General features: G+C 38.6%; 1 protein-coding gene across 8 annotated transcripts in view; it reads right to left on the bottom strand.

Annotated features, from left to right (window-relative positions):
* Positions 1 to 26933, bottom strand: part of CLIP4 (CAP-Gly domain containing linker protein family member 4) — a 32586-nt gene extending 5653 nt beyond the window's left edge. The window contains exons 1-16 of one of the 8 annotated variants that reach the window (XM_074817729.1): positions 26838 to 26933; positions 26173 to 26305; positions 25298 to 25359; positions 24789 to 24854; positions 23394 to 23454; positions 22663 to 22809; positions 19709 to 19848; positions 18721 to 18814; positions 17659 to 17820; positions 14211 to 14329; positions 11741 to 11977; positions 8286 to 8421; positions 7416 to 7556; positions 4742 to 4825; positions 1420 to 1560; positions 835 to 969 (exon numbers count right to left, since the gene is read on the bottom strand). In XM_074817729.1, coding sequence (XP_074673830.1) covers positions 835 to 969; positions 1420 to 1560; positions 4742 to 4825; positions 7416 to 7556; positions 8286 to 8421; positions 11741 to 11977; positions 14211 to 14329; positions 17659 to 17820; positions 18721 to 18814; positions 19709 to 19848; positions 22663 to 22795 — 1522 coding nt within the window. In that variant the 5' untranslated portion in view covers positions 22796 to 22809; positions 23394 to 23454; positions 24789 to 24854; ... (1 more) ...; positions 26173 to 26305; positions 26838 to 26933. Of the gene's footprint in view, positions 1 to 834; positions 970 to 1419; positions 1561 to 4741; positions 4826 to 7415; positions 7557 to 8285; positions 8422 to 11740; positions 11978 to 14210; positions 14330 to 17658; positions 17821 to 18720; positions 18815 to 19708; positions 19849 to 22662; positions 22810 to 23176; positions 23249 to 23393; positions 23455 to 24788; positions 24855 to 25231; positions 25360 to 26172; positions 26499 to 26837 lie in introns of those variants that run through there. The other 7 variants (XM_074817725.1, XM_074817728.1, XM_074817731.1 and 4 more) reach the window with 7 other exon arrangements.
* Positions 26934 to 27270: the final 337 nt, after the last annotated feature.

Here is a 27270-nt window from a genome sequence, read left to right as displayed (position 1 = left end):
GAGTATTGCCGTATCGGTCAAATGGACCTCATGTAAACTAGGTGCTTACACCAACACTTACCAACTGCGTTTGCATTACTCTTGCAATAAGATGATTATAGATAAGGACATAAAGAACATAGAATTTGATTACAAAAAAATAGTGTTCAGAAATTAGTTTCCAGAATTTAGAACAACTCGCTTCCATTTGAAAATGCCTGGCTTCAGCTTCACTGCAGTGTGTTTTTAGCAAGGAGAAGGGAGGGAGAAGCTGCAAGGGAGAAGGATGAGAAAATGGTGGTAGTGTTTGGGGCTTTTTGAGATGCTTGTAACTTTTCATCTGTCCTGTGACCTAAAGGTTTGTTAGTTAAGATTTAAATGTTCACAATTACCCTCTTAAAGATGCCAAAGCGATGAGAATGACACAGGTATATGACACGATAAGAGTTCCAGTACTGTAAGAGAGCTGTCAAAAAGGCTTACTACAAAAAGTAAGGAGTAAAGAAAGGCATGTGATCTTAATAAACTATGGAGACTAAACTGAGGATTTTCAGAAAGCTTTGTAACAATACCTACAATTTCAATCCTATATTTCAAAATATTTCTTCTAATTAAGCCACGTTAGTGGACAAGTAAAAGTCACATTTTAAACAATTCGGTTTTTTTACTTTAATGCAACTGCCAGGAAAACATTCAATGAAACTTCAGAGAGAAAGAACTTTGAAACACACCAGTAAATTTAGAATTATTTTGGAGGGAGTGAGGAAAAAGGTGGAGTTCTTTTCACGTTCATGAGCTCACATGTAAGCTACTCCATATTGATTCTACAACATACACAAAGAGTACTGCAAATACCTGGTGCAAATTTTGTCGTCCCACAAAATCTAACGGTGCCTGTTCTCTGTCCTACCACCAGTACTCTGTCTCCAACCTGAATTTCTCCTTCATCAAAAGGATTTTTCCTCGTAGTCGGAGAAGAACTGTACAATCCTGGTCAACAGAGGAACAAGATCTGAAATTAGTGAGATTTTATCTTTAAAATTTAATTATATCTTTAAAATTTAAGAAAGTCTTCAATAGTGAGCCGATTGGTAAAGAAAGTACCTATCTTTAACATAGCGTACCTTTAATACATGGCAACACATTGCAAAGTTTGCCTAGACAAAGAATTGGTTTTCTTCAGCATGAAAACTGTGGACTACAACCTTTTCTCTGCAGTTGAAAGGTACAGCGACCAATTATAAGAACAGTTTTCCTCTTGAAGATGTTCTAAAAAACTTTTTAAAAGTTGCCAAACTGAAGTTTATGGTTAAACTACTTTCCAAGTGTCTGTCTTGAACTATCTCAGATTCTGAAACAGCACAAGTAGTTCTACATAAGTACTCAATACAGCAGTAAACTCCCACCTGTGACAATACACCTCAGTAAAACAGACCATACCAGCACTAATTTTAGATGAGGCAGAAGACACTCTAGTCACTGCCTTTTTATTGCTGCCAGTCGAGTTCCGCTTCTTGGAGTAATTCTGTTTGCCTTCCAAGGAGGTAGTAGAAGAGGAAGAGCTGCTGTACCCAGGAAAACCTAGAAGTCATAAATGGAAATAGTCCTTCAGAGACCATATTCGGAAAAAGACAGATTAAGCAGAAGGGAAAGCTTCTGTAAAAAGGAGGTTATGTGTTCTCCATAGTGGGCAGAATACAAAGTAAAGAGCCAAAATCAGAAGCTGTTAAGCAGCATTTGCACAAACACCTGTCAGGAATGACATAGGTGCATTTGACCCTGCCTTGGGAATAAGGTGATGGGTGAGTGCTGGAAGAGGTCTCCAAAAGCCCCTTTCTTTATCACTCAATGAAAGTTCTTCTAAACAGTTATGAGCATATTTATTAAAATATGGAAGCCTTAGTAATAAGAGATCATACCACCACACTTTCAGCATCCAGCCTGTTAAAGATCTGATGAGAAGTGGAAGGAAGGTGGCATTATTTGAGTGAATTATTGTCTGGATTAAAGCCTACTATATTCCATTACATACTGTATTAATATTAAAATCTGTACTATAAAATAAGAATGGGAAATAAATCACTTTTATCTCCATTTGCAAACCCTGATGTCTGAACTGTCCAATAAGACTTATGTTCAGCTTTCTTCTTTTCAAAGCTCCCCCAGTTCTCCCCTTTCCTACCTGCTTCTGCCCAAAATGAAGCAGGGTACAGCAAGACATGTCTATGTCTCAGTTTCTCAATATGAAAGATTAAGATAATATTGCTTATCAAACTCTCCAGAATACTGAGAGGCTTAATTCATTAGTTTTCACAAAGCACCTTGATATCAACACAGGGTTAGCGCGTTCAATACAATTTAATCCTCCAATGTGGCAAAACAGTAAAGAACTGCAGAAAGGCAAATAGAGTGGGTCAAATCAAAAGCTTAGGTATCTGGAGACAGAAATCTAAAGACTCTGAGATACTGGCTGCAGCTATGCTGCAATGAAAATGCAAACTACTAAATAAATGGTGACTAAACAGGCAAACTTCAACTCCCAAGTCCAAGGTATAAAAACACATGTGCATTTGCAACCACATACGAGTCCGTATTTAGAAGTCAGTCCAGTGATGGATTCACTGGAGGTCAGACCACCTCACACTTTTACATGAACGCAACAAAAACTGCTGAAACTAAACCACTTCAGACACTTCATGAGACACTTCATTTTGTGGGAAATCACGGGGCAGGAGAAGGAAGAGCGGAAGGGACCTCAGCACGTTCTCTAATCCATTCCTCTTCCATCAGGCAAAACAACTATTTGTTAGATCACTCCTGACAGGTGAACATTTGACCTGTTTTCAAAAACCTCCCACCAGGGAGATCTCGGGGCTTCCTCAGCAATATATTTCACCACTGAATTGTTACAGGTTTTTTTCTCCCCTAATATAAAACTTAAATTACCACAGTTTTAGCTCAAGATTTCTTACTCTTGTTACACATGCAGAATGGGTTACACTGGTCTTTGTATCTGAAAGCTTCCTGGTTTATCCCTTTAATCTTCTGTCTTTTTAATCACACAATCACAAATTCCAACAGTCTTTTCTCCTAAGTCATGTTTTACACCTCCAGTTATTGCAGTGACTTCTCTGAATTCTCTCCAGTTGATTCACATCTTTTTGAAGTGCAGTGTCTAAAACTACATGCCATGCTTTAGCCGAGGCCTCACCTCTGCCAAGTAGAGCATCCAGGTCGCTTTGTGTATCTCACGGATGACGCTCCTTTTTATACATTCCAGTATGTTTCCCCCTTTGCAATGCCATGACACAGATGGCTCACGTTTACCTCGTAATAATAACCCCGTGTCCTTTTCTACAAATTGTTACCAGGCACACCATTCCCAGGGTGTCCTTATACAGCTGACTGTTTTGGCCTTGCTGCAGAACTTCGTAGTTGTCCTTTCTCCTTTCCATCTTCCCCCCAACTCCGCCCCAAGATCTTTATTCTAATTTGTCAAGGGGTTTGGGGGGATTTGGAGATTAAAAAAAAAAAAAAACCAACAAAAAACCCAGACCCGGCACAAACTCCAGAAAACCCCAAGCTGAAGTAGCCTTCTAATTTGACAAAGAACCACTGACAGCTACTTTCTAAGTTGGATGCTGGCTTTTCCTAAAGATTTTCCCAACCCACTAAATCCCAGAATTCACTCCACATCACTTACAGCCTGCAAAGCCATTGGTATCCTATTAATTGCAGGTACCACATCGTATCCATCAAACTGGGACACTGTACTGCTAATTAATTTCATTGGGTGACCAGAACCTGAAGACCAAGCCATTAAGTGCCCTCCATGAACAAAATGTTGGAAACCTCTGTCTACACAAGTTTTTAGCTCACCTCTGAAAAAGCACCATATAGGACAGTGCTTAAATACCTTATACTAGCCTCTTCCCCAAGTCTCTTCCTCACAACTGTTCACTGACAGAGGATACAAAAAGGTGCTTTTCTTCAAAGAAGATATATCCAAATTTACACTTCAAATTATTTCAAAGAAATACTGCTTTTACCAACACTTATAGTATGATTTAATAGACAAAACCTCAAAGGAGACCTGATTTTAATTTGTTGAAGACACCCCTGAAAGTGAGATCCCTTTATGTTTAAAGTTCAGCAAACAAAATAGTGATGCAGTAGAAGTCACTATCCAATTCTGAAACTAGATAATTGCAGAGAATTATTCATAAAAAAATAGAGTTTCATTTTTCATATTTTAAGCTTGTTACTATGAGTCTTCCACAATACAATGCCAAGACTGTTAAGTGCTGTTTGATGGTAACACTTTATTATACAAGCTTGAGCATACAGATAGAGGAGAGAATAAAAATTCCATCAGAATATGTGCACAGTTCTGCATTAAGAACTAAGTAGTAACGATACAGGGCAAAAGGTCTCCCTCAGAACCTTAGTCTGCAGATCCTCTGTAAGATCATTTACTAAGAGACAGATTTCAGCTTTAAGGGCTTGTCTATATTCTTGTCCATGTATATGGATAGAAGCTGTCCAAACCAACACAGAATGCCAGCCAAACGTCCACACAAATTACTCTTGCTCCTAGGAAACTACATGTGTACAGCTTGGGACTTGAATACACACAGGCAAGGTAACTTTTTTCTATAGTGTAGATATAGGACTTTTACAGAGGTAAGGCAGTAATAATACTTCCTCTGCCCTATCCAAAATTTTTCTCAAGATGTTAAAAAATAAAAAAAAAATTAGTTACCATCTTTTGCAGGTACAGTTTTTCCTCTGTTAGCAGTCACAGGGTTGGTTTCAGAAACACTGTCTTTTTTTGCCATATTTAGGCCTACAAAAAGAATATATACAATTAAATATATACATCCTAACAATGAACAATAATTCTGCAGGAAAGTCACATACAAAAAAAAAATCTGACAGATTTGCAGATTAGTGGATGCACAGATAAAGCTGATAAAACCGTACAATTCCTTAGACTCTTGGTAAATGGGTAAAACAAGACTACAGAATTGTTTTGATGGATAAGCACAGATGTTAAACCCCTTAACACATTAAAACATTCCAAACTATCTTGCTAAACAATAGTCTGCAAAATATTAATGTTTATACTGAAGGAGTTTTACTTAAATCTTTCAAACATTTACATCTATTATAAAAACAACATTCAGTACTTAAGGTATATTATTCACTAGTATGAATTGCACAATTTCTGCATTAAAGATTATATATAAAAGTTTTGAGAGAGATTTGAGGCCAAATCTTCAGTCTACAAATAATGAAGTATGCCAATAGGATTTTTAAGAGCCTAACTCTTAGAGCAGCGATGTTGTGAGAGGCATATCAACTAGTACTACCACATAAGTTATAATTTGTGAACAGTCATTTTGCATTTCTGACAGTTTCCTACCCTAACTCAAGAAGAACAAGCTTAACTATGATTTATCCGCTCCCTGTCATGAAAGAAAAATCACATCTTTTTTATTTAACTACAACTCTTGGCTTAATTCAGCTACAGGGACTGAACTAGTTTGGAAATGTACTGTATTTTCCAAAATTTTATGGTTTAGCCATTAAGCCATCAGATCAAAAAACTAGTTTTGTGACTGATAACTCATTTCTCAATTTAATCACAGTAATCCTTTTCCTAAAATTTTCAAAAAGACCTATTATCACTAATCTGATGGATTATTCAAATCCAGTAGAAACAAATCATATTTGAAAGTGTCTATACAGTATCATATTTTACTTTGCAGCTTATAACCATATCTACAAGCAGCATATTAATCTTTCTTGGATCATTACAAACCAATGTATTGCAGGAATGAAGTTTAAGAGAAAGAAACGTAAACTGGCGATGCACGCAAACACTGCAAAACAAAGTTCTGCCTCTGCAGTTTTATCCTCCCACTCCAGCCAGTGAATCAGCCAGGCACATTAATTCTAATGGAGCTTTCAACGCAAGAGCATCTTGCAAACGGCAGCTTCCAGATGACTGCTAGTGGATGTAAGCTCTGCTGGGCAGATGATGCATAACTTGCTCCGATTTTTACTTAAAGCCAAGTATCAAATGCTTAAATTTTACAAAGACACAAATGCACCTTTGTGACAGAAAAGGTGGTTTATGACTAAACTGTCCGGAACACACCGCCTGTGACAAAGGAAACAGTCCTTTCCATTACAGCTTAATGAGTTACAAACAGTTCACAACAAACTCAATCAAACATTGAAAAATATTTAACAGAAAAAAGTCAGCTCAGATCTGCTCCTGAGCAATACTCCTAACAAACCAATTATTCCAAGAAGCTTTTTACGCAACATGTCCATTTATAAATAGCTTAGATCTTGTGCTAATTGTAAATACACATAATTAAAGCTTACTTTCCCCTCAATCTATGTAAAGAAGAGTTACATAAGTCATTCAAAATGCTGCCAAAATGCATCTCCTCCACGAGCCTGGCACATTGTTTCTAAACCCTGCATATTACTGGTAAAGCGTGTAGTGTTTTAGGGTGTTTGAGTAAACTCGATGAGACTGTAAGCGTATCTTCCACCCCTACACTGTGCTGCCTTAGTATGAGTCACCTAAACAGGGTTCAAAACGCAAAAGAAATGAAAACGTAATGACATTGTTATGTACCCAGCCAGACACAGGGCTAGGTTATGCATGGTGGGGACTACACACAGCAGGGAAGGGTCTGTACTCCTTAGAACCTAAGCAGACAGAAAAAATGCATCATTCTTACTTCACAAGGAGGGAATTTGCACAGAAGGATTAAGTAATTTGAGTAAACTGCTAAGAAACTAAACCAGAACCGGGGACTGAGCCTTTAACTCCAATCAGTAGACTGAGGCCTTATTACAAGGACATCCTTTCTCTTCTAATTTGCCTCTGGTTTTACTCAGATAACTTAATTAGCAGATAAAACACAATCAGTTAAATAGTTCCTTGATTATTTTGCCAGAAAATAAATTAAATTTCTTCAATTACTATACATAAAGGTGAATATAGATTAGTTTCTAGATTTTCACTGATTTCAGTGAGAGGTTTCAGGTTACCCAGGAAGATCTTAGTAAATGGAATCACATTAAGTTTAGACATTTAACTGATATCACAGCCAATCTGAAATTACTTTAATGGCTTGAGAATAAATGTTTTGGTGAACTATAACCTGTCATAGTACATCAGATCACTATAATCACTAAACAGCTACACATAATGTCCTTCCAGTACCAGTTTACAGGCTAGTGAACTTCTAATAATAAGAACATGTAGTTAATAAACATCTTATCACCTTCTAATTCCAAGTGATGAACTAATTCCAAACAAGTATTTTAATACCAAGATTTACAGGATTGGTGCTAATTCTTGAGGATTAGTATCTCTCTACCCTGTCTCAACATACAAAAAAAATACTCACCAGAATTCACTTTGGAAGTTATGTGACTCACATCTATTTTCTTAGATTTGACCAAAGGTGAAGACCGCATGGAAGAACTTCGTACAGAGCTTTTTTTGAAATCAGAAGCCTTGCTTATTTTAGAAAGAGGTGCAAAGATACCTGGAGAGAAAATTGTATGTGACAAAAAAGAATGTAAAAAAACTTTCTGGCTACTATCTCTTACATCAATTAATTTATGGTTTTTTTCAGCCACAGTCATAGCTTGTTATGCTGCCAAAGCACTTGTAGGGTAGGAAGGACTAGCTCAAATGAACAGTGAAACCAAAAGGCTTATTGAGCAACTTGAACAAAGTAATTCAGGACTTCAGTAAAACTATCAAGCAGGATCTCCTTTTTGTCCTAATGGTAACATTCAGTCTCCACTGTTGCAAAACACAGACATCATATATCATGAGTGTCCATGAAATATCAATTAAAATACCTCAAGCTGAAAGTTAGAAAACAGCTACAAGCATGAATCTCTTAGAAAGGAAGACAAAGCAGGTAAAGAAACACAGCCATTATTGTTACAACACAAACAAAATAGTTTCAACAATATAGGTGGAAAAACAGGAAAGATTATTATCTCACGGTTTCAAGGAAATAACCAGAAATAACCAGAAATAAACAGAAATTTTGACTGGTTGGTTGTTTCCATGGTTTTGCAAATAGCTGCAGCCAAAACAGTAGGAACAGTTAAAAGAATCAATAAAACAAACACAAAGCACTATAAAGAAAAGCAACAGAATTTGTTATGTGTTTTTATTCTCCCTAAAGGTTCATATCTTCCAAAACTTTTTTTAAAAATCAGGTTTTTAAACAATTTAAGAAAAAAATTAAAGGTTATACCGCGTTTCGGTGCACACTTGAAGTACTGGACTTTTCCAACACTTCCATTGTTCTTTCCTTCCGGTTCATCCAGCTCTATGCCAGCCCACTGGCCACTGGCAAATTCTGTTGTGCCACAAAATCTTAATGTACCAACCTAACACAAAAAGTATCAACAGAGAATGACTTTGTTAAACAAGTACTGTTCATGAGAATACAGTATAGATTATAAAGAAGCAGGCAAGTCATCTCCAAGCTTCTGATCAGAACAGAGAAATACAAACATAATAGTCTCCCCCAATCATTAACAGTCCTATCTTTCACTGCCAGCCAATGCATCTTCCAAAACACCTTAGTCTCTCTGCGTATATGCTGTGTTACACAAAAGCAGTGGTTACTGACAGCTCTCATAACAGGTAAGCATTAGACAGTACAATACAACTCCAAGTCACCAAGGTACAGGAGTGTATGACTAATGAGAAGTTTGATTACTTTCAGTGTCTTTCACAACAATAGTTCCAGAATCATGCCTAGAAATCTTGCTGAACTGGAGATTCCATGGAAATACTAGAGAAAAAAATTCTATAAATATATCTGTGTGTATAAATATATACATATAAGTATACATATACATTTTTTTATATACATTGCAAAGGTTAAAGGGTAAACTTCAGAGCCTACTTAATTTTTTCTTTGGAAAAAGATTCATAAGCCTTTTATTCCCTCCTTATGATTAAACAAAATTTTAAAAGCCAGCAAATGTTTTAAACATTTTGTTGTTGTTGTTTCAATATATACTATACCATACACTCTGAACAGATAAGCATATCAAGAATATCAAGACAGACCAGTCTCGCTGGTGGACCTCAGTCCCCACAAATACACATTATGAGCTCACACACTTCAGCCAAATGGGGGAGGAATAACTAACAAAGATGCATTTAACATTGATTTAAATCCATTTTTGTATTTGATTTTTAAATAGTTTCTGTGCTAAAATCCTTTGATCTTTCAGTTGCTCAGTTTTCATTATCTCATGTGACCTTAATACAATTAGTTCATTTGGTACTATGACTTCACTGTCTAATCCAGCCCTCAGAGAGTAAACAGACAGAAACCATTTTTTTTCTTTACTATAAAACCTACCAGCTACTCTTTCTTAATGTTCTGTAAAGAAATAAATGTGACCCAGAGCCTGTTCGTCTTTTACTCTGAAGATGTCCTTTAAACTTGATTGTTATAGGCAGGTACATCACGCTAATCTAGACTCAGACTTTTTAGCTACCAACCCAGAGATCAAATTCAGCCAGAGGAGGCTTGGCCAAGCAGCCTCAGATTCCTCCACTCCCCAGGCACCAGCCAAAGGGCACTTACTGAGCAGAGAGGAGACACCAGCAGACATCTTAAACTGGAGGTGGAGATGGCAAAACTGAGGCTCCAATTCTGCACAAGCCCGAGGACTTGTGCAAGGAAGGAGCAGGGGGCATCTCACACATGAGAATCATGGCAGGAATGGGAGAAAAGAGGTTTTCCCCCAGCTACTGGTTTCCCTGCACTCACATTTCATGGAGTGTCCATTCAGATAACATATAATGTAGCACAGCAGGAGCCAGTGAAGCTGGAGGACCCCAAATCGTGTACACATGAACACCTGCTTTTGCAGATTCCTACCCTGTAAGACAACTACAACAACAGGTGCAGCAGGAATCAGGAGAGGAATCCATTTTCTCTCTGGCATCTACTGTGCTTGGCTTTCAAGCTTCATTAAAGCTGATATGTTGGGAGACTGCAGAAGCAGGAAAGAGAACAGGAATCCATAAACACATGGAACGTAAAAATGCTGCCGTTCCAGTGCCCTCATCTCAGCTTCCATATTCTGGAAATGAGAACTGATCCAAGAGGAGGTTAAGAATTGGGCACCATTTTCATCATCCTGCTCTCACTTTTGCCCCACCCTGGACACATTTATGAGTGTCAAGGGAGAGGGGAAGACAAGGCTGAGATCAACTTCTCCATTCAGACAAATGGAGAAAGTGGGTGGGAAACACGTGGGAGTAATGCAGAACAGCTCCTCGCACACAAAGAAAGGAAGGGAGGAAAGCAGACGTGGAAAAGGAAGACCAAAAAGCACAATCACATTCCTCCTTCCCACCTGCCATATGACAGCTTTGGCTCCCTTAAAAAAAGCTAGCTGGAAAGCCCGGCTGGCCTTCAGCAGCAGAAAAACTGCTTCCAACAACTTCTTAAAAAACACTGTAATAGCATACTCAAAAAAAAAAAAAAAAAAGTAACCAAATCCAGGAAGCTTTACCCATACACGGTAAGCACATTACAGTACAAACAGTTCTATGGGCCATACTTGGAGGAAAGATATGCAAGAGGACTAATTTCTGCCTTTTCTTGCTATAAAGCCTCTATTAACTTGCAGTTACATTATCTCCCCTTGCTTTCACTGTGCAATGGCTTTCTGTAGAAGAAACTTCCATGAACTTCTTACTCTCTTTAAAGAATAAGCAGCTTCCTGTATGTACTTCAGTTAAAATGCCTTCTGCGTAGCTAGCAATTACTTTACCTTCCCTGACCCAATTTCAAGAATACACCAAATGAAAATACAGAATGGAAGCTGCTCGGTGCTCTCGGAGTTCACTTTAGAACACTTCAGTTGTGACACAAATCTGAAGTTATACTAGAAAAAATCTTAAAAGTAAAGCTACTCAAACATAAACTTTTGCTCACAAATGCCTTCAGTATTTACCAGAAAAATATTTGGAATCTTTAAAAGAGTTCTAGCACTTTTAAATCATTTCAGAGCCCTTCCTATCAAAGCAAATAAAAAGTATGAATACTAGCTGCAGTATCAATGTTACATTTTTTAAATACATTTTTTAAAATGTGTCCAGCGAGGTAGCTTCTTAAAAGCTATTCACATTTGAGCTGGACCAGTATTAGCTACATTCTCATACGTCCACAGAACCATGTAACAACCCCACTGGCACAGCACTGCTTCAAATATTTTAGCTGCATTGCACCAGTGAAATCGGGTTACTACAGGCTAAGCAGAATTGAAGTTTTCTTTTACCACCTTCTGGAAACCATTAGGGGTAACTGATGAATGTATACCCGTAACTGAAAGCTGGGCAACTCACAAAGTAATCTGTAAATTTTACCACCGTTTTGATGTGACACCAAAAATGTTAATAAAAGCTTAGCCATGCTGATGTGCTATAGGAGACTGTTACAAAATTGGTTACAGACACAAAATGCAGGCCATGCCTGTCAAAACAGCTTTTCACAGTAGTGACTTTCTTTAACACATAACTGTTCAGCTTATTACTTTCTGAAACCAGATGCTCACTGCCATCCAGAGTTCATACCTTCCAGAAAGTGTTTCAGACCCTCAAATTTGAGATATGTCTCCAAACAGATAAATAAATTGTCCAGAAATTATGAGGGTAGTACCAAGTTGCTCATCATACCTTCTGTCCTGCAATAACAACACGATCTCCGAGTTTCAGGCCAAGCGATAAAAGCATGGCCTTGCCTGTGACATGATCATAGTTTGGAATCATGGCTTTTGAGATGTCACATGAGAGAGGCACTGCATCCAGCAATATCTGCTTTATTTCTTTTGCACTGGCTGCTGCATCTGCCATTTCCAGTGGCATATCTACCGGATCGGGAACCACATCTGCTGGAATCTGCCCTTTGTCATTCTGCAAAAACATAGCACAGGATTTAATGTTGTGACGAGATAAACCTGATCAGGCAACAAGCTTTTAAGCCTCTTCATTAGACATTTTTCCTAGAACATAAACAACTATAAAAACATCCACATTTTCAAGTAAGGATGCCAACACATCCTTAGATACATAAACTAGCATTTACAGTGGCTTATTTTCAAAAGTGCTAAGTTACGAACATTTTTTATCTAAAGAACACTGTTAGTACTCAGAACACATGAAAAACATACCTGTATATATCTGTGTACCTGAACAGATTTAGAAAAGTAAGCAAGAATTCTGCTCTGTAATACCAATACTGTAAAGCTAATACTTCCCACATATTTTATCTTTACCCAGTGATGAGTTTACTCCTTAGTGAGGCATATTCCAAACATAAGATAAAATTTAATCATATGTTGCACATATAGAACACACAAAGTTGATGTCTCATATAACTGCTTAAATAAATCTGTTCAGATTTATTTAGATACAGACTATTTCATGAGAGATGAATTAAGGACAAAGTCCTTTCCAAACACTTCCCATTCCCAGAGAGCAGCAATAGTGATTCCCCGTATGTCCCCTGTGATGCTCACCCTAGGCCAGAGTTGTTGTGTCCCAGCTCACCTGGAGTTAACCTTAACTCAAGGCCAGCTGGCCAGACAGCAAGTACACTGTCAGGCTGTCAGGCTGCTACAATGGCAAGTTCTACCCACGCTTTCTTCAGCAAAGGCATTAGTATGGATCTTCGCTTATCTGCCAATTTTCACAAAGTTTTCACAAACTTTGTGGAAACATAATTATCTCAGTCTTCCAAATTGTGTCGCAACTGAGCCCCCGGACTCAGAAATTACCAGAAGCTCAGAGGGAATGATGCAGAGCAAGACTGTATTTGCTTTGTTTCCTTAAAAAACAGACTAAAAACTCTAACTCCCCTGAGCCCCCTATCTCCCTGTCTCAGTCCTAGAAAACTATAATCCTTACACAGCATTTACATTGTGCTGTCATCATAGAGGCAAACTACACACTGTCTCTGGTCAGAACTTTATTGTGAGATTGAAGAATTAAACACCTACCACTCCTTAAAAATCTACAGTCATTCTGTAAGTAAAAGGTCAGCTCCATTCAAGTCACAGTACCTTAGAAACAGGATATAGCTGGGTTAAAGTTGAGTGGGGAGTTTGAGTTTTTAGTCATCACATTAGCGATTATTTCGGTCGGATCAGTCCCACAATTCAGCCCACCAGGTGCCCTGCAAATCTCTGTGTCAACACAAGGTAGGGGGCAGAGCAGAGGCAAGGCAAAAGCGGGCAGTGGCACAGGATTGCTTTTCTCAAGGGCAGAGCCACCTTCTGCCAGCTCAGAATGCTTGTGCAACTACAAAGAAGTATTCCCTGTGACAACACGCTCTGAAACATACAGGTGCCATAGAATTTGAAACATGTACATGCACACTAAATACTGAGACAAAGAAGAAAAACAGGATTTTTAAAGAGATCTAGATTGAATACCATGAAGAACTGTATAAACAAAGGTGTTCCAGAAGATTTTATACCATCAGTGATACATAAAACAATGACTTTTTAGTACCCTTAAAACAATTATAATTTCTCAATTAAAAAAAAAAATTGAAAATGCAGAACTGAGATACTGTCTCTGCAAAAAAAAAAAAAAAAAAAGGCCAACCAAAAAAAACCATTAAAAAAATCCCACAAAAACCAATCAAAACCCAAGATTTGTGGCTAGACACATCTAGCAGCAGGTTACACTTTAACTCAGGCCTATTATTTGGTTAGCAAGCAGAGCAGTTCATGTTTCTTCATTATCAGTTATTTATGCTAAGACTAACTTTACTGCTAAGCAACACACTGCATTTCTGGAGGTCAGAGATTGCACTCCTGTATTTCTGAGAAGATCCACCATTGCCATGACAACTGTTGCAAGACACAAAGGAGTATTAACAAATGAAAGTTGAAGCAACAAATAGAAGAGCATCTTGAAAGCTACCTGAACTAATGAACTAGACTGCGACACAAAAACACCAACTTCAACACACAAGCATGACAAAGCATACAAAATCATCCACTACAAGTTACAGATAATTTGTCTGAGGCACTATCACTCCATGTAACACGTATTCAGCTAACCAAAATCCTGGACAGACCTTTCAATTTTTCCAGGTACTTTCTTCACCTTTTGGTGAATCTACAACCTGACTCCTTACCCTAAATGCAGGATTTGCTCCGTGTTCCAGTAAACACTTGACAGCTCCTGTACATAGGTTAAATGCAGCAATATGCAAAGCGGTTCCAAAATCAAAATCACTACAGGTGGCATCCACATCTGCAATTAAACATCACATGTGAGGTACACAAGTCCGTAACATGAACATTTCACCCTGCAGATCCCTTGAGAGGACATTCATTTTTACAGTTTATGTTAACGTTTATACAGAGACACCATTATGCATGTACTAAATGCACATGAGAAGTAATTCTACATTAAGTATCAACCTTATCTGCATCTGTTTATTCACACCATAAATCAATCTGGAAGATGAGCTTTTACTTTCATTCGTTTTATAACACTGACGACTTAACTGCAAAATTGTTGCTATTCAGGATGCCCAGTCTACTGTGCTAAGATTAACAAGTTAGTAGCTTTAGGTTTGCATGTAAATTAATGTTTCAGAAATATTTATATTTTATTGCTTCTAGGTGTCAAATGTTAAAATGAGATGCATTTCAACCAGTTTTCCTTTGTGAGCAGGTAGTGGAGCAAAAGAAATCTGATTATACCTTTGCTTTACATTGATTTAATTACTAATGGCCAAGAACGAAGTAAGAGCTAGTGATTTTTATATTTTCTTTGTTTTCACAGAATTGCACTCTGAAGGGTCTTGCACCGATAGTTTGGAAAATGGAGCACTGCATTTGACTAGAAGAGATTTAGCATAATGTATATTTCCGTCAGTTGTTCCCAATATATCTTTCAATCTGCTATGAAGTTATTACTGTTCTAGAAGATTGGAGTTTTAATGTCTATTTAGTCTTTGGCTCCTCTCCTAAACTATACAAGAGAGATGTCAGAGTCAATTATGTATATGACTGTTAATTAGAAATGCCAGATGATTTAATATACAAACCAAAAGCCAACGAGTATTAGCAATAATGTTCCAATTTGAAATACTGGTGAGGAACATAAAACTTTCCACCTCAGGGCTGTACAGTCTCCTAGTATTTTCCAGTACCAGTCTCTGTCCCAAAAACCACTAGCCCTTCTCACAGCATGATAAACAAAATATATCCCAGCTGTATCAACATCTTTATAGTTATATTAAATAAATATTTTGAGGGCAAAAACCCCATCAATATATACAGAAGATATATGAATACAGATGTCTCTGCATAGATATCTTAACTTTATATATACTAATAAAGACTGACTCTGAATTTTATAAAGATCAAAGATAACAAATTTGGGGTCAAATTTTAACAGTTTTACAATTGCACGAGTAAGAATACAAACAACTATTTTAAATTTAATTTGCACACGCATGAAAAAGACTGCATTCGCATGATGCTACCATAATGACAGCTACATATGCTCATGTACCTTTTACGTATCAAATGTCAAAAGATCATTACCAGTTTAAAACTAAGTAGAAGTTGTGTAGTTGTATACAACCATTGAAACTTCTGCGTTTAATAAGGCTATCAAGTATTTTCTGCACACATAGAAACTAATTTGCACAAGTACTGATCAGTAATGTCAGCTGCTGAGTCAGCAACAGTTGCGTGTACTCCTATTTTAAAAAGTAACTGACAAGTTGATTTTTTTATTTTATTAGACTAGTGTGACTTCCTCAGATTTGCAAGCTTCATGCTTGGAATTTTTAAACACTGTTTTCTTACAGCTATGTTCTAGGTCTAAGTTGGCATAGTACAGGTGACAAAAAGAAACACACATATATTAAACATTACCCAGTAACTACCCCCAAACTATCTAGGGGAAATAACTATGCAGCAATGGTCTGTCATTACCAACCCACACAGGCTACATTCATTGTCTAATGGCGGCACACAACATTTCTAATTCTTAAGCCTTTAATAATTTTTATATTTAAAACCTCTAAAAATCTAAGAACAAACTAGATCTCTGTTCTAACAATTGAGGCGTAAATCCGTATAAAGAATTTAACTGCAGTGTCATAAAGGAAATAGTTTAGCAGTAAATCAAAAGGAAACATCTGTGGTACTGGCTGTTTCACAATGGGTGTCTCAGTCAGTATACCACTGTCTTGAAAAGTTATTTATACATTAACAACCACTTTTTCTCCCATTCAGTATGGATCCATCCAAGGCATATCTGCCTTCTACGTACATCCTCCTCTCTTCTCTGTGAACTGCCTGATGAAGTCCGGAGCTAAGATTATGCTTTCTATTCACTCAGACCATCCATTGTTTTCATGTCACAGGACAAATTTTATATGTTTTCTGAGATTAAAAAAAATCATCTGCTTATCCAAGAGTTGCCAACTGCCAAGGCATTTAACCAGAGTGGTTTCCTTGGAAATCTGAGCAAATTCCCACCCCTTCTGTAGGCACTGCACAGGAGGAGATGAAAACACCAAATGCAAATGAGATCTGAAAGAAGACCTAATCTGCTGATGCCAATTATGGAGATCAGACTATTGAAATGTGATGTGGACTTAACTACTGAGCAGTCTTATTTTGTCTTTTGTTACCAACCTACACCTGCTACCTCTTAAGCATATCATACCAATAACAGCTCTGTTTAACAATTACCTCCATGATGATTCAAGACATGATAAGCAAGCCTTGTGTACTCCCAAAACCTATCAGCTTTGCAGAGTTCTGAGACAATTTAGTTACAAGTAGCTAAAAAAGTGTATTAATAATTTTGCAAAATGGCACAGTCAGGATGATATTCAGTAGAACAAATGAACATTTGTGCAATTTTAGCATTAAAATTGCTTACTGGTTTTGATACCCTGACCAAATTAGGAACAAATGGTTCTGGTTCAGAACCATTTTGGTATTTCCATTTGCATTAGTATAAATAGGGCTCCAAATACCAATCCATTGTATTATCGTTCCAAAAGGTATTAGCTATTTATGTCAAACACTAAAGTCAAACTGTTCCTTACATATGACTTTCCAGATAGTCAAGAAGTGGGAAAAATAAGCACGTCAAAGTTGCTTCAGTCACTAATTTGCCACGTGCTGTTGCCAAATCCCCACTTCTCCTCTACCCTTGTCCCAACGTTTCAAGAACACTTCTTAATGTTTAAAGATTCTTAAAAACCCTAAAAATTTACCAGAATAGTTACATCTTTGGTTCTCTGCATATATTCTCTTAGTCCTTAACAACTTAGAATTAACCTGTTTGCTTTCTGTTCTATGAGACAATTCTCTACCACCTTGTACAAAGCTCAAGTTTAAAAACCAGTAATGGAATCAGCAGAGTAAACAAAAAAAAAATAGGTTAAGAGAAAAATGAACCAATGAGGCTGACTAAAAGAGTAAGAAATTAGAAACTATTAATGTATAATGGACAAACAAACCCCACACTTACACTACACAACAACCTAGGGGCAACAGAGTAACAAAATACAGACAACTACATGAAACAAGAGTAACAACGCCTACCTTTTGGCTTTGCGTTTTTCAAAATAACACTAATAAGTTCTGGAACATCAAAGTAGGCAGCATAATGTAAGGCATTCATATTTGTCCAACGGCTGCGTAAACTGCTATCAGCACCCAGATCAATAAGCTGCGTTGCAAATTTTACAGCGGTTTCAACATCACCTGCAAGGTAAATTTTGTAAAATATGCATTAGAGATTTCTTTGACCTCAAAAAACATGCCCATGCTTATGTGTAACACATAATGTATGTTAAACCCTTAAAGCTCACAGCAGAACAATTACTATACCTTTCTTTTTAGGATTAGGATGCAGAAATCTTTGCCTTTTATCATAAAGGGCTGAAATCTCTGCTGTAGTATATAACAACACTACCTGTTTATCTCTAATGTAAATAATGTGCCATCCATGAAAACCAGGGATTTTAGTATCTGATAGAAGAAATAAAATGATATGACACAATGCTGAAGTTTATGTTAAAAGATCTGCCAGAAAAAAGCTAACCTATGCCAGAGCACACTCAGAAACTTAGTTCAAACTCAGAGAACTGGGTTCGGGTCAACAAAAACATACCACAACACAGAAAAGCTAATAGGGATGTTCAAACAGAGTTAAATATGCTCTTATTTCCAGTATTTATGATCACAGTAATGCAAACAAAAGATTATTGTTTTCACCCTGATCGTGTCAGGAAAAAGAAAAAAAAAAAAGAACGGCCAGTCACCTAAATGTTCTAGTGGCCAGTCACCTAAATGTTCTAGTTTCACTCATGTAAGAAAACTGTCGATAGCTTAGTTCACAGTTTGTACCCCAGTGTGAAACAGCCTTTGCTGCATTAAACTGGTACTACTCCTTGCAATATCTGTACCACTAACTCAACTTACTCCCAACTGCCACAGCAATAACTGCACTACAGGTTTGTATCTTCCTTTCCAATGGCCACAAGGAGAGCCAAAACCAAGCACTAACCAATCACTGCAAGGAAAAATTCTCTAACAGTCAGTGGGATTAGCCTTTGTGAATTAATTAGTTTTTTACATCTATGACGACGTTTCTTTACTCACCAATACCATGGGCCCCTGATTTGCAAGTGTAATGCAAGAGAGTCATATCAGTCAGTCCATCTCTGTCATTCACATTGCAACCCCTTTTAATGATCTGAGAGACAAATGGGAAACAAGCATATTTTAGCTCTGGCATCTCTCTGACATCAGTATTATTTAGTAAGTTATTTCAGATATATTGTCTCCTGCATTCATTTCAATGGCTAATAACAAAGAAGCCTGCCAGAACAGACTGTAACTGCAGAACTGAGCAACATGCACAAATGTAATAAATAGTATTAGATATCATTAACCTTCATTGTTTACAGAATTTAATGCTTCTTTATATTATTAATTCTAACATACATTTCACATGCTGAAAAGTTAACTGCTTAACTGAACAATGGGAAAATGACTTTATGAATCCCGCCCTTGTTCTCTGATCTCTCAACAATCTTCCCCCAAAAAAGCCCCCAGTCATACTACGGTAGGAAGAATCTTTACTATACTTCCCCACCTGTCTAGAAAAACCTGTAATCCAGAAGAAGAAAAATAAGAGAGTAGGATGGAATTACTAGAAACTAGGTGTCTTCTGAAAGCAGCCTACTGCACATTGCAAAGAGATTTCAGTTCCTAACTCATTCTGTGCCTTGGAATCACTGCCCTTAAGGTCAGGCTTCACTGTAACTTTATATATTGGAGTTTATAGTTACTGCTAAGCAGGAAACTGAAACACCAAGGTGAAGGGGCTCTAAACAACTGCTTTGAGAAGAAACATGATTTCTACCATCTATCCAAATGTACTGAATTTTTATCCACCATCTTTCTCTTTCCGAATGAAAGCTGACATGTGGAATACAAGGCACTGATCAGTAACTACTTGTTAAAAGGCAGAAACTGAATCTGTGTTTATGATTAGTTCTGCTTCTGAATGAACTGGTTTAATGCATTTGTCAACACAGTATTTCTTTAACACTAAGAGCATTCAAGGATCTCATTTATACCTCACCTCATTCCCAATAATATCAATATTCTGCTGGACCTGTGGAACCCACTGCCTTAAGATAGCAAACAATTCAGAAACTGATGTTTCGGGGTTGAAAAGTATTTCTTGGCATGCTGCATCATTGGGATCAAAGAAGGAAAACTCTGTTAAAAAAAAGGAATCATTAGGTACAACTGTAAGTTTTAACATACATCTAGTTTTTCGGACTCAGAGGCAAAGAACAGCAGAGAGTCACTTCACTACTAATCACACAGAATGTTGAATTAATTTAGTGAATTTTCTTTAATATCTGGTCTATTTTCCCTTTAATACTAAGGTCTTGCTTATACTTCTGAAAAAGCTTTGAATCAGCAACCAATGGTACTGCAAGACTGATTTTAAGTTTAGGCAAGGGCTAACAGAGATGTGCAGCCAAAGACTGCTGATTCTAAGCTGTTCCTAAGCACAGACAAGTCTCTTGAGCTCTCAGTGATTAAATGTGTACATGATTTCTCCATATGCTACAAAACATGTCTTTTCCTTCTTCTTCCATCACAATTTACATAAAACATACCAAAATATAAACACATGCACAAATCAGGAAGGCATTCTATGGCTCCATTATTTTCAGATATTTCATGAATGTATCAATCCCAGCTGGTGGCAGCTACAGGTAACAAACATCTTTAAAAATTAAACCACCAAACCAAGATCAGAAAAAACATCTATTTTTAAAATTTTAAGCCTCATTTTGCTTCAGGCAACCCAAAGTATAGGTGTAAAAAACACCTTATCATTAAAGTATGATATTTCATGTTACTTACAGGTGTATGTGTGTGCATGTGTATACACATACTGTATTTTAAATTTGTGAAAGTTCTTCCAGTTCTAGAAAATTATATGACAGAATCTGGATAGCAATGGCTATTTGGAGAGGGAATGGAAGCAGAACCTACTGTCATCAGCAAATGACTGAATCATGGAAATCACTGAACTTTTACCCCCACTGCAGCTATCAGGGAGTTGCCTTTTAAAAAGGTTTCAAAAAAATGTACAATGTCAGCTTCCATCAATCGCAGAGACAAGGCTCTCAGAACAGACATACAGGTTAAGTAAAATAAAGCATCAGCCATCTGGGTGTATGACATGGTACAAACTACCTCTGGATGAATCAGCATAACCTTTCCTCAAAAGGAGCACACCACCCCTTTAGATTGGATTAACAGATAAAAGCACCTACGGAGCTCGCTTCCTGGCTAGATAGAGTTCCTCTAACTGCACTCCCTTGATTCAACAAGAATGAAAAAGGAGGACAAATTCACTGATATTTAGCATGAACTTTTATTTGCACCTAGAACATTTAAAAAAGCAAACCCCTTATCTTCCAGCACTACACAAAGTGTGCTTCTTACCTACATGCCATGCACTGACACTGACCTACTGATTTATCTACCAATACTTAACTTCCACATAAACCACAGCTGATTACATCCTGAGAGCTATAAAGTAAATAGACAACTACCCAACAAGATTAATGATCTTACATAACATGCATGACTCTTACTCTACCAGGAAGCTTTCTAGCTACTAACCAGAACCAAATTATATATCAGAAATAACAGACTGTTACGTTCAGCATGCTAGGGTAAAAACATGAGAATATATTAATAACAACCATCATAACAGGTGGTCAGATGTAGGGTTTGTAAACCAAAGAAATGTTACAGAAAATCTGTTTAAAACAAAAAGTTCCATGAAAGGATGACAAGGGCATCTAAACACTTTACAACATTACTTTGTCCACCTCTATCTTTCCCATGCATTGTTTACAGTGCTCAACTGTACTAAGGAAAAATAAATGCACTTAATGTAACGACGAAGAATCTTTGTCTGTTGTGGTTTAACCTTCTTTACCCAGATTCAGTAACATTACTGTTACACAGGTGACAGTGATCTCCTATAAAAGGAATTTCTTTTATTAAATGAGTAGGCATAAACTGTGTAGGACAGATAATAGTGATACTGTAGTGTTATTAGAAGATATCACAACACTGCAATGTTTAAAGAAGGATGAATCGAAAATTTTTCTAAGGGATAAGAAGGCAGAATGGAATAAGTCATGACAGTACTTAGAGTAGAATAGGCAGACATGTTATGAGAACAGGGCTAAACCATGTAAAGACACATGTTCATGTACTAAAATATATCATATGGAACTGTTAAATTTCCAACCTGTGCTAACTCACCAAATGGCTCTCAAGAATGCCGAGGCTGTCAAAACCAGAACATTACATGTATTTATTTTTCCTGAATACAGTTGATTGCTGTAATCAATGCATGGGAAAAACAGAGGTGGAGGCAGTAATTTTTAAGGTATGCGAATGCTATTAACATCTGCAATATTCAAAGGCGTTATAATTGTAGCTATCTATGAAGATCCTTACCTACAGTGACATTTAATATATTATATATCCTGTTTAAGTATTATAATTTATACATGTAAAGACAACTCAACAGTATTTCGGAAGCTGATAAGTGATACTTGCTACAATTTTCTAAAACTCATTTCACAGTCCACAAACATCTACACTTTCAATAGAAATATCCCCTTACAGCTTATTGTTTATTGTAATTGAAAGCACAAGCAAAAGTGTAACTCTAGAGTTTTTAGATGTGATGTAGATGCTTAACTACATTTAATTACTGCAATTTTACATCTTAACACAAACATCTGACCATAGACAGAGAAGAAACAGTAAGAAGGAAAGGACATTATAATTTAAAATGTATGCAATAAGAAAAACAGAAAAAACATGGGTGTTCATCTTTCATTTCCTTTAAAAAATAATAGAGAATTCCTTTAAGAAGCAGTAAACTTTTTCTGAAAAGAAGGAATAAATTAAGAGCTGATAGCTTTTCTTACATTTCAAAATTATTCTTTGCTGATCACAAATTAATTTTCTATTAAAAGTACATACCACAGTCTGAAGGCATTGGTGCTGCAGCAACAGAGAAAGTAACAGATGTTTCAGAGTTTGGGAATAAGAACCGTTCTCTTTCAATGAGGGAATCTCCTTCTAAGGAAGGTTCTGGGAGATCCTCTATGGTCATCTTCTAGAAAGCCACTTTAGGAGGAAAAAAATTAATAAATAACCTCATTAGAAATACTCTGGATTAGTTCTATCTTAAGATATAATGTACAATGAGACTAAAATCTTTCCTTTTTGCAAACATAAACTATTACTACCATTACGTTCTTACAAACTAATAAAGTTCGTTAGCAAAAGCTAGTAGAGTACAGTGTCAAGGATAGCCAACTTTTAATTTTCACTTCATCACTAAACTTGCATGTTATTAATGGAAAACATATTTCTTCCCATTTTTCCCCTTAAGCAGTAATGAAAACAATAATGCTATAATTAGCAACCACACAGTGATGATGAATGGATTAGTGTGTTTTATAGGTTTATGAAAATGTGAAGCATCAAGTACCTGTCCTCACACTCTGCATGCATATTCCATTCCTTCACCATGAACAAGAGTGTGCTACCAGCTATCACCTTCTCCTCTTTTAAAATTCTCAGCACTTTAATCTTCCCACACAAAGCTGCAGACAATTCATCACCAAGTGATTCAGTCCTGGACTCATGATTCCATACCAGCTCCTTTCCCAGCTTCTCCCCTCTATGTTTTAAAATAGCATACTTACCACAGTGTTGTAACCTCCACCCTGGTGTTGTTTCAGTCAACTCTTCAGGCCTTAGAGCAACCTAGGAGAGAGAAGATGGCCGTACAGAGTTACAGTGACATTTTCTAACAACCAGGCCAAGTTACAATCTAGCTACAGTTCACACACTAAGATCAGAGGAGAGCTGGCTACCACATGTAAGACACCTACTTGGGCAAATTCAGTAACAAGTAACAAAAACATTATTCTTAATAGCAACAGGCATTATTGCACTATTGGAGACTACATCTCACAGTTGAAAAAGTAAAATTCTGCATCTTGAATTTTCATGGTTAAATAGTGAGGGTAAAAGCAGCAGCGCTTCTACTAAACAATGTAAATTTTTATTCTGAAGATTGCTATGCAGTGCTCTTTACTCAGGAATTTGTTTAGCCAGTTTGCTTAACAGAAAGAATTTGTGGAGGTTTAAGGCATGCTTGTTTTTATTACGTATAATCTATACACATGAGTAAACAGGAAAAATAAAAAACTAGTCTGTTTTTGAGACTTATTTTGGGTTTTGTATCTTACACACAACAACCTATGTGACTGTATTTATTCTGATATTTCCCCAAATAAATTTGCCACAGTACTTGGGAACCTAACATTATCTACATTCTAATATAAAATGCACTTTATCAGTGGATTACAGATGCTGATCTTGAAATAAATAAACGAAAACCTCCTCTTCTTGCACACTATGCACAGTTCACCCTGTACTCAACTTGGAAAAGAGGTCCACGTGAAAAATGCTCATTTTTCTCCAACTAGTTTATTTCCTCAGTCTTATGCAGCTGTAAAAATGCATGTGCTGGCACAAAGGGAAGATCAAGAAGGAAGCCACCGGGAAGAGCAGGACTATTTCTTCCCACAGCATTATCAAATTGCATTGGCTTAAGCATTCTTAGATTCAACGAGGCCAAAAATATCGCTAATTACTTCAATTATTATTTTCATCCAGTAAGGAAAAGCTGGAGTTTACATTTTGAATGGCTTTATAGACATCATAAAACATGACAGCAACGGCTTTCTTGTATGAGGGACTAGAAAGTCTCTTAAGCTGCAAGTCATTAATTAAACCTCTTTTGTAGGGCAACAGTAAAATAAGTTTGCTACCATCTGATAATTGTTCAGAGGCTACAGCAAAACAAAACACAACAAAGCTTTGTAAAACACAAAAATCCACAAGTTCTTCACAGGTAGCACATCAGACACTCTCATGAAATGCACAAAGGAACAATATGCATGAGTATAGAAGAGAGAATAGCTGAACCTGTTAAGTTAGAAAAAGACAGGAAAGGAATTACAAGGTTTCTGCACAGTGCTGCCAGTACAACACTGAGGAAAAAGAAGAAACGTAGTGAAAAGTAGACAGACCTGATTGAGCAGATGGTAACAGGAAGAGGTGAGATTTGCAAAGCACAATGACAAAAGTTGATAGAACTAGAAATCAACAGAGACATTTGAAAATTAATACAAAAAAGACTGTTTATTGCACACAGAAAAGCAGACCGAACAGAACAGAATCTGTGTGTTTGCAAGTATCCAGGGCATCTTGCACTCTGATGGGCCAGAGGGCAGAATACAATCTGTCACACGAGTGACAGGAATTCAGCCCACAAACTATCAAAGCAAAGCAGGCAGGGAAACAATCCGTGCTGTTGGGTAGGTGACATGAAGACCCAAGTGCTACAACATACGTGTCGACCCAACTCCATAAAGAATGGCTCCGCATGTTTAGATTAGTGCCAACACCCACTGACCTAAGCGTGCACAGCCTTACACCATGGGATTTTAATCTGGATCTTGAAATATATTACCATGTCATGACACAGTACTGAACCATGCAATGTCAAGGCAACAACATGTTCTGCACCCGTGACTACCTCCAGAGACTGCTAGCTCAGGTGTAAGCACATCACAACCAGTTAACGTCACACATGCATACCTGGAAAGGCAAAAGGAAAGCAAAAGGTTGAAAACTATTTCAAAGAAAGGGAAAAGAGACAAGCAGACGTTGTCCTTGTAACGACTTCTGTTCTGAGCAAAACCACAACTGCCTGGGGTATTAATAATATCCAAGACATACAGACTCAGGTGAAATGGAATGGAAGGTCTTCCAGAAGAGCAATGATTTCCCTACATTAGTAAGACAAGTTTAGACAGACGGAAAGAAACGGTTAGAGAAATTCAATGAAAGAAAAGACAGAATTTTCCTGTTCACAACACTGCCAAACCACTGCTAAGCATAGTTTATCACAGCAGAGAGTATCATACTTACTATTTGACAGCCATACATACAGTTCTTCTAACTGAATTAAAAATAGAAATATCATTGGAAAAAAAATAAGAAAACTTGAAGGAGTCATCAGACGCACACACACTTTATGTTGACAAGACTGAAAAGCAACTACAGGTTTCCCGATACCCACACATTACAGAGAAGTGCATGGTACCTCTGCATAAAAAAAGAAAAAAAGTTGTATAATACTGGATCCAACTTTTTTACGTACTCCAGATTTTGTGATTTGCAATTTGTGTTAAAGCACAAAGTTTTCCTGCAAGTGCTATAAAAAAAAAACTTGCAAATGCACAAGCACTTTAAGCGATGAAATACAATTGTGCTAGGACTATGACAGGAGAACATGTCACAGATGTGATGCTATTTTTGACAGCAACCATGTATAATGGATTAGTTATCATGTATCATATATGTTGAAGCTGAAAAATTAAGTTCAGACAACAAGACTCTTGCACATACACTATCTGCTTGCTCCATAAAATTTACAGCACGGATGGCGGACATGTTACGTGTGTCTCTAGGTACACTCAAGACTGGTTTTTCCACTGGTGTGCGGGGGCCCTCTTGCAACACGGCACTTTGTTTTGAGAAGCTGGAAGTTTAAGAGAGTTCAGGTTTCGGAGCTGTCCCGGCCGGCTCTGCTCGTTCAAAGCTTCCCGCGCCACCTCCCCCAGCAGAAAGCCAGGAACGGCTCCGATCACGGGCCGCTCACCAGAGCGAGCCCCCGGGGAGCCGGGGGGGGGCCCAGCCGCCGTCTCAGCGGGCTGGGGCAGGCGGCAACACCTCACCGCGCCGCGAGGCCGCCGCGCCTCCCCTCCCGCCCCCCCGCTCCCCACAGGCTGCCCTCGCCGTGCCGCCCTGCCCCACGCAACCCCGGCCCGCCGGGCGGCCCCACGGCCCCGCGAGGCGATGTGTGCCCGCCGCTGGCGCGGGGCGGGGGTAGCGCTGCGCCGCGCACCGGGGCCAGGGCCGGCCGCGGCCCAACCGCCCGCCCGCCCGCTGCGGCGGCCCCCACGCCGCCACCCCGCACAGAGGGAGGGCGGGAGGACCCCGAGAGGCCGCCGGCCCGCGGCCCGCTCCCCCGCGGGAGGTGCGGGGAGGCGGCCGCCCCCCCCGAGCCCTACCTGCTCTCCGCGGGGAGGGGCGCGGCCGGGCGCTGCCGGGGCCTCCCGCCCGCCCGCCGCTGAGGGAGCCGAGCGAGGCCCCGGCGCCGCGCCCGCCCCGCCCCCCGCCCTATGGCGGCCAGCACCGCCCTCCTCGCCCCGCCCCCGTCCTGCCCGCGGGCGGTGCCGGCCAGGCTGGGCAGGGCCTGGCGGGGGGCGAGTCCGGTTTTCGGGAGCAGCCGTAGCACCGGCGGCGCTGAGGGGAGGGGGGGGCGCCAGAGGCGTTGCCGCAGGGCGCGCAGCCTCCCCGCGCCGCCGTTCCGGCTGCGCGTTTCCTAAAAGGCGGCGGGCGGGCAGCGCCCCGCAGGCGACCGCAGTAGGCGTCTCTAAGCACCCCCCCACACCTTCCCAAACAGCGGCCGGGGTCGCCGTGTGGCCCAGGGTGGCTGCAGGC

This window comes from Strix aluco, chromosome 3, assembly GCF_031877795.1.
Source record: "Strix aluco isolate bStrAlu1 chromosome 3, bStrAlu1.hap1, whole genome shotgun sequence".
NCBI classification, from domain to species: domain Eukaryota; kingdom Metazoa; phylum Chordata; class Aves; order Strigiformes; family Strigidae; genus Strix; species Strix aluco.
The sequence above is the reverse complement of the archived record's forward strand: the minus strand, read 5'-3'. Positions and strand labels throughout refer to the sequence as shown.